Consider the following 16,158-nt stretch of genomic DNA (forward strand, 5'->3'; position numbering starts at 1 on the left):
CTCATATATAAAGAGACTAAATTCAATCCAGAACACAGTACTAAGGATTGCTCTAGGAGCATACCATACAAGTCTAATTGATGGTCCACTCCGTGAGGCGGATATTTCTTCCTTAGATTCTAGACGAGAACTTTTGCTACTAAGGTACGCAGGCTCGTTAAAGCTCAAGCTGGGGCTATCTCAGTATGGGCATTTTTCCCCATCAACAGTAGTATCAAAATAAAAGTACAAACGTACAAAGGGTCTGGCTATTACTTCCAGAAAATCTGCAATCGCTTGTCATTGGAAATACCTACCATCTGTAAATTCACGAATAAAATACCTCCCTGGCAGAACGTATCTATTGCCATTGATCATTCAATGATATTTTTTCCTAAGGATGCTCTTAACTCTTTACTAATAGTGTACGCTCCCTTTTCAAGCAATTGATCAAATTTACAACACTATCAGATTTACACAGACGGATCTAAAAACGATGAATATACAGAAGCTGCATATACATCAACATTGAAGGAAGAACATTACAAATTGCCCTCTTTGACGAGTGTTTTTACTGCAGAATTGCTGGCTATATATAAGGCTCTTAAATGCGTTCAAGCCAGTCCAGATATGATCTCGGCGGTAATAATCACTGACTCTATGAGCTCTCTTGAGAGCTTAAAATCGGCACAGGCTCATCATCCACTGATAATGTACATTCGAGAATTAAACATTGCCGCTCGTAACGGCGCAAGAATATTATCTACATGTGGGTACCATCCCACATGAGAATCGAAGGTAATAAAATAGCCGACCATATTGCTCGGAAAAAGGAAGGATCACTTTTGGAAAACTATCTGCACTGGAGAAGGGATCTGAATACATATCATACCGCACTTTATAAAAAACTGGATCAACTAAATTGGGACTTAATGACCAATAACAAATTATGGGAGGTAAAAGAGGAGTTTTACCAAGGTATCAACTTTTGTAACTTTAGTAAGCGTAAATTGGGTATTTTTTCCAGGCTCAGAATAGGCCATTGTCGACAGACTCACGAGTTTCTACTCAAAGGAGAAAGTCCGCCCATTTCTGATAAATGTAGATCCCCGCTGAGCATCAAACATATCCTAGTTGAATGCACCAAATCAAGCCTACCAAAGCCACTCTGGCCTGAAGGGATCCATGAAATAATTACAATTGAAGAACCTTGAACAATTGAATTCCAAATATATAATATATATTCCAAAATATATAATAGACTATGAATACTACTGCTGTTAGCTTATGTCTTTTAAACTGTTTACTCCATATTATTCTTATATTTATGTTAAATTATATATAAGCTCTTTTAGTTTTGTTCTTTATATTGTTGATCCTGTAATATTAAAATATATATAGTGCATACGTCCTATATAGCCCACGAATCTGATGGGCCTTTAATAAATAAATCTAATCTTATAGGTGGACTATGTAGACAATATAGTTTTATGTATGTTTCCTTGTCATTTGTTTTTGGATTTTTACTTTCTCGGTTTTTGTAAAGTTAGTGTTACTTTTTAAGCCTTTCCATTATACAGTTTAAAATATTTTTATTTTAAATTTAATTTGTTGCCATTTTTCGTACTTTTAAGAAAGAACATAAACATAAATATGATTATATGACCCCAAAAAAAAATATATGTATTTCGACTTGTTATTTTTTCTAACGAATTCGAAACTATTTCGTACGACCACAAAAAACATCATGTTTAATTAATTCACTATTCGCCAACTTTTTTTGTCCTCGCGCAAAGTTAACGGTTCCAAAAGGTATGCGGCCTTACCCAGCTCGGTTAATGGCGTGACGCGGCCGCCGCAGAACTTTAACCCGTCCCCCCATTATGTATCGGATACTCTATTCAATATCATTAAATTAATTATCTGCTAACGACGGCCAGCAACAGCGGCAATAAATAAATAGCAAAATTTAATTAACCATCCGAAACGTTTTCTGCTTCGGGAGCCAACAAAATAATAAAGGAGGTTTATGATGCGCGCGTATGCCGCTGCCGCTGTTCCAAACTTAATAAAATTTCGACCGGGATAGGTTCGGCGGCAGCTCACTCCGTAGAAAGCGTTAAAGTTAAAACTAACGAATCAATTTTGTACCAGGCCCCGGCTCTTATTAATATTCAACGGCGTCTAAAGCTTAATAACCGTGATTTAATTAAAAAGGGAATATCGAACGAGTTCGCAGATCTAGAGGTGATGTTTATTTAATTATACGATTTTTCTCGCTCCTGCGAAATGTACGGTATTCAAACCGGTGGCGGTGGGATGCGGGGGTGCGGCGATAGTGCGCCCTATAGTTGTCGGGGATTAGTCGAAGGAAATCGAAAATGGCTTCTGCCCCGGTATGGTCCTAATTTCATGCCCGATAGACCCTTTCTAGAAATAGGAACGGGCTTCTAGATCCCCAATCCATAAAAACTCAAAGACAAGGCAACGTTCGATTTTTATTTGTTCTCTATTGTGTATATAATTTTCATCAAAAATTATTTCTACCTTATTTGCTAACATTGTAAAAAATGTATTAAACATAATAAATAAATGAAATATAATATTTATTACAGATTATAAAAAAATGGTGTGAAAGTCAAGCATTATTTTTCTGTTGTCATTTCTCACACGCAGAGTCGAAGTTTTAAAAGCACCTTTTAAAAATGGTCCAGTTTGTGCTTTGCTTCACAATAGGCCTCAGTTTCGGCGATCACCTCTTCATTCGACGAATATTTCTTCCTAGCGAGCATTCTTTCAAGATCTGGGAACAGGAAATAGTCGCTGAGGGTCAAATCTGGAGAATACGGTGGATGAGAAAGCAATTCGAAGTTCAATTCATGGATTTTGGTATCGTTTTCACTAACTTGTGACACGGTGCATTGTCTTGATGAAGCAGCACTTTCTTCTTCTTTAAATGTCGCCGTTTTTTGGCGATTTCGTCCTTCAAACTGTCCAATAACGCTATGTAGTAGTCGCTCTTGATGGTCCTTCCTTTTTCAAGGTAGCCAATGACAATTATTCCATGCGCATCCCAAAATACAGACGCCATAACCTTGCCAGTCGATTCTTGCATTTTCCCACGCTTTGGAGCGGGTTCATCGTGTGCAGTCCACTCGGATAACTGTCAGTTGGACTTCGAAGTGAAATGATGGAGCCATGTTTCATCCATTGTCACATATCGACGCAAAAACTCGGGTGTATTACGCTTGATAATCTTCAAACACTGCTCCGAATCATCAACTCGTCGTTGATTTTGGTCAAAAGTGAGCTCGCGCGGCACCCACTTTACACAGAGCTTTCTCATACCCGAATATTCGTGAATGATATGACGTACACGTTCAGTTGATATCTTTGAGTGTCTGCTAGTTCATTCAATTTCAATTTACTGTTCTTCAAAATCATTTTGTGGGTTTTTTAAATGTTTTCGTCGTAACAACCACTTTTGGGCGTCCACTACGTTCACCGTCTTCGGTGCTCATTTCACCACGTCTAAACTTAGCATACTAATCCTTCATGGTTGATTTTCCTGTGGCAGTGTCCGGAAACTCGACATCAAGCTAAGTTTTTGCTTCAACTGTATTTTTTCCCTTCAAAAATCAATATTTTATCAACACGCAAAATTCCTTTTTATCCCTTTTTTCACAATAACGAAAATTGCTTCACTCAAAATGCTATAATTCACAAACTAATGATCGGACAGCTCCGTGTCAAATTTAAACACACATCTTTTGAGTGTTAGGGCTAACTAAAAAGCATATGGATTTATTTGTAGTAGCGCCATCTATGTATCAGGCCGGGGACTTTTCAATTGACCTGTTAAATTTAATTTCTCCAATGGAAAAGGGCTCCTGGAATTGATGATATTTCCCTAGGGTAAATGAAGGAACTGCTACGAAAAACAATCATCATGTTGACATACATATTCAAGATTGAAGCGAACCAAATCACACGAACCTGTTTATTGTATAAGTATATTCTTAACTTTAGCTTAAGTAGATTGGTTTTATTTTAATTTAGGAAATACAAACTAAGGTATTAATCCCATACGATTATTCTTTTTTGAAGAAAATGGCGATGGGTCGTTTCTTTAATAAATTCCATAATAGTTATCGAGACTCTAAATCATCTCTGGTAATAAGCAATATCATATTTTTGCATACACATCAATAGTGGTATAGGTATTTATTTAAATAACAAAATATAGTAAAGACTTCATTAAAAAAATATAACATATATTTCTCTCACAAATATCAACAAAATATCACATTTAATTAAGTATATTTAATATAATATTATCTATCTTCATATTAACCCAGGTATATAGCGTTAACAATAAAAGATCCTAAATATTGCCTATTTGTAAAAAATTGTGAAATGTTTTTTCTTTAGACTAATTATAAAGTGAAATTGATGAGTATTAACAAAAATGATATAGTTGCTTTTCATGTAATAGTATGCCTATTTAATACAAGTATAAAATAGTATAATCTATTCAGAATGTATATATATATGCATCATTAAAATGTTTAATGTATTGCCTGTCGCAAATTATAAATTCGTTTTAGAATCAGACAATATTTTCCTTCCCATTTTATACTAGTTAAAAAGAGACACAATGCTGTCTGATTAGTCCGAACACGTAAACGAATGAGCCTGTCAAAATCGTCCACTTGTCAGACGTATGCAAAATTCTTGAAAGCAATAGTGATAAGAGGTTATTACTCTAACCTATAAAGTATTGTGGTTGTATAATTAACTGTAGTTTTTAGATGTACTATAATGTTAAAATAAATTATATTTGATAACATTTTTGTTCAATTATTTTATTTAGATTAGAATTTTGTTGTATGCCAAAGCTAAACTGAACTAAAACTCCGACTTGATGCGGCAACATTGCCATGTTTTGACGTCACAAATTTCGATTACGCATATATAAATAATCTTTGAATAGGCTGTATACTAAATAGTTCTGATTATTATAGATGTAAGAAAATGATTAATTCTTTGCTGTTGTCGTGGTAAGCATAGAGGCAAGTGTAAAAAATCTAAGAAAAAACCATCCCAATCATGCCAGTAACCAGGCTGGGTAAGACCGGGTGTCTTCTGAGTCTCTTACAATTACTGACTGGCCACTAGACACTTAATACCGAGTCAACATTAAACACTAGGTTAAAAGAATATTAAAAGGATATTGTAAAAATAATTAGAGAAAAAAATACTTCTACAAATATTTCATATTATTAAATTTCTTCCTTCTTTTCAACAAGAATCACCAATAAGGAATTATTAATTATGAAAAAATGGCGAAGGATCCTCTCTTAATATATATATTTTAAATATTAGGAAAATTAATGTGGACTGGTAAAATGTCTGAAAATATTTAATATAATAATAAATTTAGATGAATATTAAGATATGTATGTCGTATTATATTAAACTATAGGCAACTGTTAAAATAATTATATACTGTAAAATAATGGCGAAAAGCCTTCAAAAATTAGTAGACCTTGTTAATAAAAATCACTATATTGGTGAAAGTTTTGATTATATTTAATGAAAAAATATTCATATCCATATTGAGGGCTAATAATGTAACATCGTTAAAATATTTATTGATTATTAAAAAATGGCGAAGGAGCTTTATAATTTGTTGTGTTTTTCTTTCAGGAAGCACTAGAAGTATTACGCACCGCATCCAACCAAGTCGAGCTGAGAGTATGCCGGCCCCCGCCCGACGTCCTCAACTGCGTCAGCCCCATATCCGAGGTCCCGCCTCCGCCGCCCACCCGCAAGGAACCCCCAAACAGTCTTAACCTGTCCGGGCCCTGTTACGGCACCACGCCAGAAGACGAATATTACCATGGCGTGAGTATTTTCGACTTCTTCATCCCCCTCCGGCTCCAAAACAATCCCCGCGGGGAACAACCGCCCGTCTAAATAAAGACACACCAGAACGTTATGGATATGGATCTAGGTCAATGTGACAGCCCCTATTGCGTGCGAATTTCTAAACGTACGCACACTCACACACGCTCATAATGGATTACAACCGACTCTCTTTCGGGATCCCCTCTCCCTTAACTTCCGGATAGCGCCGTATGGTTCAGGAACACTCCAAATTTAATGCTGATATCTACATCTCAATTTGCATAAATTTAATACCTCTAGGAAAATGTATTGCTTTTTTAAATTCGTTCATTTGTCTCCTGATACGAATTTACAATATCATATCAAATGATATCCAAAGTAAAAGGACATAATAGAGAATAAATTACACTTTCAAAACTTTATGCATAACAGTAATAAATTAATGAAGAAATAACTGAACAATCAAACTACGATTCTATCATTATAACACACAAGTTTCAGGAAAACTCCAAATTTAATGCTGATATCTACATCTCAATTTGCACGAATTTAATAACTGATGTAATGAATTTAATAGAAAAATGTTGCTTTTTTAAAACGGTTAATTTGTCTCCTAATACGAATTTAAAATATCAGATCAAATTATATCCAAAGTAGAATAAATTAAACACTTTCAAAACCTTTTGTATAACAATAATTTATCAATGAAGAAATAACTGAACAATCAAGTTACGGTTCTTTCATTTTAACAATGACATTAATCTGTTTATTACGGCAAAATATAGGTAGTACTAACAGGTCAATTGAAAAGTCCCCGACCAGACATACAGATGGCGCTACTAGGATTAAATCCATATGTTTTTTAGTTAGCCCCAACCCTCAAGATGCGTGTATAAATTTGACAGCTGTCGGATCATTAGTTTGTGAATTATAGCATTTTGAGTGAAGCAACTTTTGTTATTGTGAAAAAAATTTATTAATAGGAATTTCGCGTGCTGATATTCTGCTGCTTTGATTGCTGAAAATATTGCTTTTTGAAAAGAAAAAATACTCTGCTCCAGGAAAATTAACTGAAGTCCAATTGACAGTCATCCGAGTGGACTGCACACGATGAACCTGGTACAAAACTTGGGAAAAGGAGTCAGCTGGCAAGGTTATGACATCTGTATTTTGGGATGTGCATGGAATAATTTTCATTGACTACCTTGAAAAAGAAAGGACCATCAACAGCGACTATAACATAGTGTTATTGGACCGTTTGAAGGACGAAATCGCCGAAATACGGCAACATTTGAAGAAAAAGAAAGTACTGCTTCACCAAGACAATGTACCGTGTCAAAAATCCATGAATTGGGCTTTGAATTGCTTCCTAATCCACCGTATTCTCCAGATCTGGCCCCCATCGACTATTTTCTGTTCCCAGATCTCAACAATACTCGCCGGGAAGAAATTTTCATGGAAGGAAGAGGTCATCGCCGAAACTGAGGGCTATTTTGAAGCGAAGGACAAATCGTATTACAAAAATGGTATCGGAAAGTTGGAGGGTCGCTATAATCAGTTTATCACCCTTGAAGGGACATGTGTACTATGGTAGGCCGGGGACTTTTCAATTGACCTGTTATCCATCATACAACGGTTGTAAAATAAAGTGCTGTGTGCCATTATTGATGCTCCGTACTGTGTTTCAAATGAAGTGATACAACGCGATATTTTTGTAACACATAATAACAATTTTACCACTTTTTGATTAAAGAAAGCTAATTTTGCCAAAAAAAAATGTTCTCGTAAAATAGAACAAAAGCCGAAATCAAGATAAACTTGATACGTAAAATGCAATACATTTTCCTAGTAGTATAGTCGAAATTCGATGGGTGCGAACGATCCGAGTTCCAAGGGTCAATGGTTTCCGAAGAGGGGACGCGCATTAATTGAAAAATTAACGAGGAACTCGGACAGAGTCCCGGGGACACGACCCGGGTCCTTTTTTGTTCCCGATGGCTGTTGTTACCGTCGCCTTTACAACGGCCCGTCCGGCACTAAAGCTTCTTTTATCTCTCTGTTGCAGGAATTCGAAATCACCCTGACGAAAATCCAGGGCTCGTTGGGGTTCACCCTGCGCAAGGAGGACGACAGCGCCCTGGGCCACTACGTCAGGGCCTTGGTCAGGGAGCCGGCCCTCACCGATGGCCGAATAAAAGCCGGCGATAAAATTATAGCTGTGAGTTTATAGTTGTTTTACTCTCGTAACGTTATTTATCGGCCACGCAGGATTTATGGGATAATGGTTTTATCAACATCCGTTCATTTTTTTCATTCGTTCTCTAAATAACAATAGGGTTAGGACGACCTCTATTACATTGTTCGCTGATGTTCGTGTTGATATCACTATGTAGAGCTTTATTTCTCCCGAAATTGTTCATTAAATGATTGCTATATAAAATTATTCTTTACTGTCTAAAATATGTGTCTTAAAATTTACGCGATATTGAATTTGTCCCTGTATCACAATTTTTTTATTACTCTTATTAGTTCCACAATCTGCCCAGAAGGCAATAACTATTATTTATATATACATATATGTAGAGAATCACTTCATTAAGTGATCTCCTGTATAAAATACTCTCATTCTCATTTTAAAGCTGATTCTAAAGTCTATATATGTCCAATAATCAGATCGGATGTTGTTAGACGTTTTAGTTTACGCCCTTCACTGTCATTTCGCATATTTAGCTGATTAGCAAGTACATTGGAATACACTGACACTCTTTCGAAGTACTTCACACAAACACGTTACATTACACTTGTTGATTGAATTGACTATTGCCTTGTATCAGTTCATATACAGTCATATGCTCTGTAGAATATATATATATATATATATATATATATATATATATATATATATATATATATATATATATATATATATATATATATACGCACCTAGATCGACATTTAACTTGGAAGAAGCACATACTCGCCAAGCGGAAACAACTTGTATTTAAACTGTACCAAATGTATTGGCTTATCGAGCGCAAAACGAAGTTATCAATAGATAACAAGATATTACTGTATAAATCTATAACCCTAGCGAGTCGAACATAACAGATCAATTGAAAATTCCCCGACCTGACACATAGATGGCGCTACTAGAATTAAATCGACATGTTTTTTTTTCGGATCAGTAGTTTGTGAATTATAGCATTTTTAGCGAAGCAACTTTTGTTATTGTGAAAAAAATTGATAAAAAGAAATTTCGCGTGTTGGTAAAATATTGATTTTTGAAGGGAAAAATACAGTTGAAGCAAAAACTTGGCTTGATGCCGAGTTTCTGGACACTGTCCTAGAAAAATCAACCATCAAAGATTGGTATGCTAAGTTTAGACGTGGTAAAATGAGCACGGAAGACGGTGAACGCAGTGGACGACGCCCAAGAGGTTGTTACAAACGAAAACATTAAAAAACAAAATGATTTTGAGTTACCGTAAATTGAAATTGAATGAAATAGCAGACACTCTAAAGATATCAACTGAACGTGTTCATCATATCATTCACGAATATTTGGCTACGAGAAAGTTCTGTGCAAAGTGGATGCCGTGCAAGCTCACGATTGGCCAAAAATAACGACGAGTTGATGATTCGGTGCAGTGTTTGAAGATGATCAGCGTAATAAACCCGAGTTTTTGCGTCGCTGTGTGACAATGGATTAAACATGGCTCCATCATTTCACTTCGAAGTCCAATCGACAGTCATCCGAGTGGACTGCACACGATGAGCCCACTCTAAATCGTGGGAAAACGCAACAGTCGGCTGGCAAGGTTATGGCGTCCGTATTTTGGGATACACGTAGAATAATTTTCATTGACTACCTTAAAAAAGGAAGGACCATCAACAGCGACTATTACGTAGCATTATTGGACCGTTTGAAAAGAAAGTGCTGCTTCATCAAGACAATGCACCGTGTCACAAGTCAGTGAAAACGATGCCAAAAATCTATAAATTGGGCTTCGAATTGCTTCCTCATCCACTGTATTCTCCAGATCTGGCCCCCAGCGACTATTTCCTGTTCAAAGATCAGATCTCAAAAGAATGCTCGCTGGGAAGAAATTTTCGTCATATGAAGAGGTGATCGCCGAAACTGAGGCCCGTTTTAAAGCAAAGGACAAATCGTACTACAAAAATGGCATCGAACAGTTGGAGGGTCTCTATAATCAGTGTATCACCTTTAAAGGGAATTATGTTGAATAAAAAACCGAATTTTTCCAAAGAAATGTGTTTTACCATGGTAGGCCGGCGACTTTTCAATTGACCTATTATGCATCATACAACGGTTCCAAAGTAAAGTGCTGCGTGCCATTGTCGATGCTCCATACTGTATTTGAAATGAAGTGATACAACGCGATATTCTTGTAACACATAAGAACAATTTTACCACTTTTTGGCCACTCTAGTCCCTTCTATGAAGATAATGTTTGGTTTGCTTTAAACAGACATTAATTGAGAGTGATATCATTACACATACAAAAACAGCTTTCTTTCCTTTAGTAGTAGTATTAATCTTAAGAACCAATGTTAGAACAATACTTTTTTTACTTTTTTCTTTTCAAATATTGATGAATTGCCAGAAGTTATATCATTAATCAGCGTTAGAAGTTAGTTAATTGATTTTTCTACTGAACATTTTTAATCAACTCAAAACCTACTTTACCGCATCTTTTTTCCCGGATAGGTTAACGATGTGGAAATATCGCCGATGAGTCACGAGCAGGCGGTCCAATTCCTGCGACAGTGCGGCGACAAAGTCAAGCTGAAATTGTACAGAGACTCGGCCCAGACCCCGGTGGCGGCCCTCAGCCCCACCGAGACCACTCCGCGCGCTTCGTTCTCCAGAAAAGCCAACCTGAGGTGAGTGTGTGTGTGTGCGTCTGGGGGGAGCTCGACAACGACATCTCTCGGATTGGGCGCCCATAAATCTGAACCCGGGACCGTTTCCGGTTACCCAGCAGGACGCATATTGAAGTAGCGTAATTAATTTCCTCTGCGCGCTCTGGGGGTACGAGCTCGCCGTTCGACCCGGACCCGTCGAATTCGCCAAATTATAATAAATGTATTGACGTTTTTTTAGGTTTATTGAGCTTTTAAATATTGTGTTTCAAAAAAAAAATGATTTCTTCGACAAGCAGCTCTACTACAAGTAAATTTAGGTATTAACTCCTTAATCGATTAATATTTCATTGTTGTTATTCCATTCCATAATTTGTACCTTTGTGCCATGGAGAAATAACGACTCAAATAAATGGTCACACTGTATTTCAATCAAGACTTGAAAAACGTGAAAACTGTGTTGGCCTAAATAAAGTTCACATATCTAGCCTTAGTAAACTTAACAAGAGATGAAAACTATCCAAGTTACGATATGAGAAGGATCTTATGAGAATAATGTAACAACTTGTTTTTACTCAAATTTACCATAGTATATCCTCTATGAAAAGGTTTCCCAGGACTTGGTGACTCTAAATTGCAATAGTTTACCGCTGAGATACTGGTCTATTGAAGTCCACCTTTGGTGACCTTGATCTGCAAGCCAGCAGGCTCTGTCAGTTCACAGCTACTTTAGTCCACCTTTGGTGACCTTATACCCTTACACTAGCGGTGTTTTTCAAAGCATGGATGTTTTCTAATTACAATAGTTTATGGAAAGGTATCTTTAATCACCTTTAACCCATATTTTGTGACTTTACAGCTTCTGCTGCAATAATTTTACCCAATATACACTTAACCACGCCAAGGAATGCTTCAAGTAACTGCAGAGAGGTTGTCAATCGAACATCAATCTATTTTCTTCTCTTAATAACTGCCTTGATTAAATGAAGTCCAGATAGAATAGAACAAAAACTTCTATTTTACAGAAGGAAAATCTTATTCGAATATAAACCAAACCCTATGTTTAAACGTTTTACTCATCTTTTAGACCTCACTCATTACATCTTTCAATTTCATAACATGCATACATTCAGATATGTAAAGTTTAAAGAAAAGCTACAGCTAAAGATGGAGTCAAAATTTGAGAGAAATAAAATTATTCTTAAATCTTCCTCGAGTATTGTGGATTACTCTGGTGTGGACATAAACAGCAACAGAAATTACATTTTTCTCAACTATTGATGCACCTTAATACATTTCTAAAAGTATAGCGATCATTTTTATATGTACCCTATACCTCACTTAAAGTTTTATTTATATTATTTTAAGTTATTTAGTGTAGCAGGAAGGTATATTAGTAAATTTAAGCAACATAATAACACATGGACTGAAAAGTCCAGAGAGGGAAAGAGAAAACACGTTTTTTTTTTGTTCAGAAATGACTTCCTTTATCAACGTAGTCTCCAATAAGAGCCACACAATCATTCCAGCGCCGCCCTAAGATTTCAATACCACTTTTGTAGAACGATTTATCTTTTGCCTCAAAATAGGCCTGTCACCATTTGCTGTCCACTCAGATGACGAGCGTTTTCATATCGATGTAAAAATTCTGTTTTGTTACGTTTAAACATGGTTAAACTCTACTCAGAATCATCAAAACGTTCTAGTTTTTGGTCAACAGTGAGCAAACGCAGCACCCAGTGCAACAGTGTTCAAATGCAGTTTGAACAGAGCTTTTTCATAGTCAAATACTCAGGCTCTATCGAACCAACACGTTCTTTTGATATCTTTACGATGTTAGCTGACTCCTAAGTGAAGCTTGTGAAGTTAGGCACTTTTCGATCATTCAAAACAATTTTGTGGATTTGCTTTATGTTTTCTGGTGTTACCACTTCATTTGGACGTCCACTACGTTCTACATCATCGGTGTCTCTACGACCACGTTTGAAGTCAGTAAACCAACGTTTTATTGTTGTTTCTGATGGAGGGGAGTCCTTATAACACTTTTCAAGTAATTTCTTCGCTTGAACGAATCTTTTTTCCCATAAAGAAACAGTGTAAAATTAAGTAACAAAAATAACAGTAACAGTAACACAATAAATCACAAACTTATGAATAGAATATCATGAAATTTTAACAACTTTCTTTTGAAGGTTAGTACTAACTGAAAAAGCTGTGAGTGCAATAAAACTGGAGGTTAGTACTAAGTGAAAAAGCTGTGAATGCAATAAAACTAGCAATAAAAACAATATCCAAAAAAAAGAAGCTAAATCTTCTTCTCAATGAAATAGGAGTATCTAAGAAATAAAAACATCAAACATAACTGACCTAATTTAAGAGCACCTGCCGATCATATAACACATCCTGTTTATTTTCCTGTAATCCGTTAAACCATTTGTATTTTGATAGTTAACAGATGTACCAACATGGGAAAAGGGTTTTATGTTGAATTTTGAACTCAGCAGATGAGAATAGGGTGGAATTTTTCAGTACTGAGCAGAATTATAATTAATTTCTCGTCTTCATACTAACTAAAATTTTAAATTGCAGACAAGAGGCAGTGGACATGCTGAACGACATCGCCGTTCGCAAACTGATACCCGGTGGTCTCCATGAAGGTTCCGGACATCGATCCTCGTCCCCGAGGAGGCTACGCCGACACAATTGCCCCAGCGACGCTTCCCAAGATTCCGGCACCAAGTACCTGGTGTCTGAGGATCACTTCCACGAGGGTTTGCTCAAATGTCCACACTTCGAGGAGGACGCCTACAACTCTTTATTTAGTATCGATAGCGATGACTTGGACCGACCGTCCAGGTAAGTGCGACGTAAAACTTTCCGCCCGAAAAACTAGCATTGCCCCCATTGTTATGACTCTCTTGGGAATACAATGAGTTCAAGAATGCCTACTAATTTCAGGCCAAGTTCTTTAGACCTATACAATCCAAATCAAACTCCTATTGCTAGCAGGAAGCCGAGGTTCAACTTCACCCTCGCCCACAACGCCTACGAGCTGAACAATTTGGACCCTGAGGTTCTGGACGCCCCAAATCTCGCTTATAACCTTGGTAAAACAATCGGAACAATATCCCAGTCGTCAGAGATCACAGAATAATTGATTTCAGGTAATGAAGATGGCGCCAGTGTCGAGATAGACAGTTCAGACCGTTATCCTACCGAACCAGCTAGCATGCCCCACATTCCATTGGACAACGCAGGACCGACTTTCAGCTATAAAAATCCTGCTTACCAGTCAGCTCATCCTCCCTGTATCGAAAATGATGGCAGGAGCAGCAGCAGCACTTCGAAGAGCAGCCAAAATACCCAGAAAGAGGAGGAAACTGACACCATAAAGCGCAAGAAGGGTATTCTGAAGAAAGACAGCGAGAGAAGAGAAGCAAAAACTGAAGGTGCCAAGATGACACCCATGAAAGAAGATTATGAGGTATGAGTCGAGGTTTTTTCTAGTTATAGTATAGGGTTGATAAGATATAATCGAAATATATCGATGGTGAAATGAGAAAAGTACTTTGTTTACCATTGATTGTAGCAATCTAGTAAATTAACATTTTATATTCTATGATAAACACTTTGCGCTTAACATCTATGTCACTGTTTTTAATGTGCACTGAGTTTTGCTTATAACTTCACTGAATTAGATCAAATGGTTTTATTCTCTTTAATCTTATCACTAAGCCATCATTATCTAGGAGCTGGAGATCATATTGATGTGCCAATGAACCCTCTGTTCATAGTTCTTTAGAACGTTATCGACAGTTTCTAACCCTTGTGCAGATTGTCGAGTTTAATAAGAAATACTAATAAAATAAAAGTATGAAATAATGAATGTAGTGAAGCATTTTTAAGATAGGAAATTCCAATAAATAATAGTCAAACACATATATTTTATATTTTTTATTGTTATATTGAAACCATATAGTAATTTTCCATTAATTAACCATATAAACATTTTTTGTTTATAGAGTTTTATTTACTAATCATAAAACACTTTTGGTTTCTGACTTTATTTACTGTCTATATCGGAAAAACAAAAAAATCATAATGAAAGAAGATATGTTAACAATTAGATATTGATTCCATAAAATGTTTAATTTTTTCTTAGCTTTATGTGAGACAATTGTCGAGTCTAAAACTATCTTTAAACCTCCTTTAGGAAAACTATTAAAATATAAGTTAACAACGATTTTATTATGTTGTGATTAATTTTCTTTTCCCTTTCACATTAGCGCGAAATATACAGAAAACTGAGTCACACAAAAACTTAAAGAAACTCATATCATTACTACATATTTATTAAATTTTTTGCCATACACTATTTTATATTATTCTATCCATTGTCCATACAATATTAAAAAGATATGGAATTAATATTTCAATTCACATCCTTGTATCGTCATTAGTTACTAATTAAATAGATAGTATAAATAATTTTACATAGTTATAACACAATTTCATACAGTGATCACAGAAAATATTGCTCCATTAAAGCAGATAGTGGAAGAAGATGAAGAAGATGAACCAATGGCATTGGGAATGGCACACATTAGACAAATATTGCATGAACATTTACATTAAAAAGACTGTAATTAGTTTATGTCTCTTAAAAATATACGAAAAGTAAAATATATTTGTTGTTGATGATATCATATACTGAAAATACACTCATGTGTGTTCAGAAACTTTTAAAGAAATAGAGACAGTTTTTCAGCATATGGAAAGCAAAATTACAAATGCAGGGTGTTTATTTTTTTAGCCCAAAAACAAATGGATTAACACATACTCTAGCTAGAATATAATATTAAAGATTGCTGTAGCTGATAGTAGTTCTAAAGACTTTTTAAAATTACTTAGTATACACAGGAGCTTATAGCTTCGTACTCAAAAATAATTGACAAAGAAATTTCTTGAAACCTGTCGTGCACTCAATAGTAGACAGACTAAATCAAATGATCATTCAATGATTTAAATAAAGTATTTCGGTTGTATCGATTACAACCACAACCACTTATTACTATGATTACAGTTATTACTTATGAATCTTATTGGTACAGGTCTTAGCAATCGAGTTGAATCGTGGATGGAATAGCAGGTTAGGCTTCAGCTTACAAGGCGCTGCTGGTGTCACATACGTTAGTGCCGTCCACGCCGATTCAGTGGCGGCCAAGGATGGTAGAATCAAACCAGGAGATCGCATAATCAAGGTAAATCGCTCACTGATAGAAACTGGGGAGGTATATGACTTAATTTTGTACAGATTTTTCAGCAATTTTTTTTCATTTAAATAGACAATTATGGACTTAATCTTTGAAATGTTCGCTATTGTTT

General features: G+C 35.9%; 1 protein-coding gene across 3 annotated transcripts in view; it reads left to right on the top strand.

Annotated features, from left to right (window-relative positions):
* The window catches only part of LOC143192862 (uncharacterized), a 180,611-nt gene that overhangs the window by 160,082 nt on the left and 4,371 nt on the right, over nucleotides 1-16,158 (top strand). For all 3 annotated transcript variants that reach the window (XM_076398608.1, XM_076398618.1, XM_076398627.1), the window contains exons 14-20: nucleotides 5,689-5,886; nucleotides 7,955-8,107; nucleotides 10,619-10,794; nucleotides 13,363-13,629; nucleotides 13,732-13,880; nucleotides 13,938-14,257; nucleotides 15,885-16,034. In XM_076398608.1, coding sequence (XP_076254723.1) covers nucleotides 5,689-5,886; nucleotides 7,955-8,107; nucleotides 10,619-10,794; nucleotides 13,363-13,629; nucleotides 13,732-13,880; nucleotides 13,938-14,257; nucleotides 15,885-16,034 — 1,413 coding nt within the window. The remainder of the gene's footprint in view (nucleotides 1-5,688; nucleotides 5,887-7,954; nucleotides 8,108-10,618; nucleotides 10,795-13,362; nucleotides 13,630-13,731; nucleotides 13,881-13,937; nucleotides 14,258-15,884; nucleotides 16,035-16,158) is intronic.

The sequence above is a fragment of the Rhynchophorus ferrugineus genome, unplaced genomic scaffold, assembly GCF_030347505.1.
Source record: "Rhynchophorus ferrugineus isolate W39M unplaced genomic scaffold, kcgeb_rfMv2 rfM1, whole genome shotgun sequence".
Lineage (NCBI taxonomy): Eukaryota > Metazoa > Arthropoda > Insecta > Coleoptera > Curculionidae > Rhynchophorus > Rhynchophorus ferrugineus.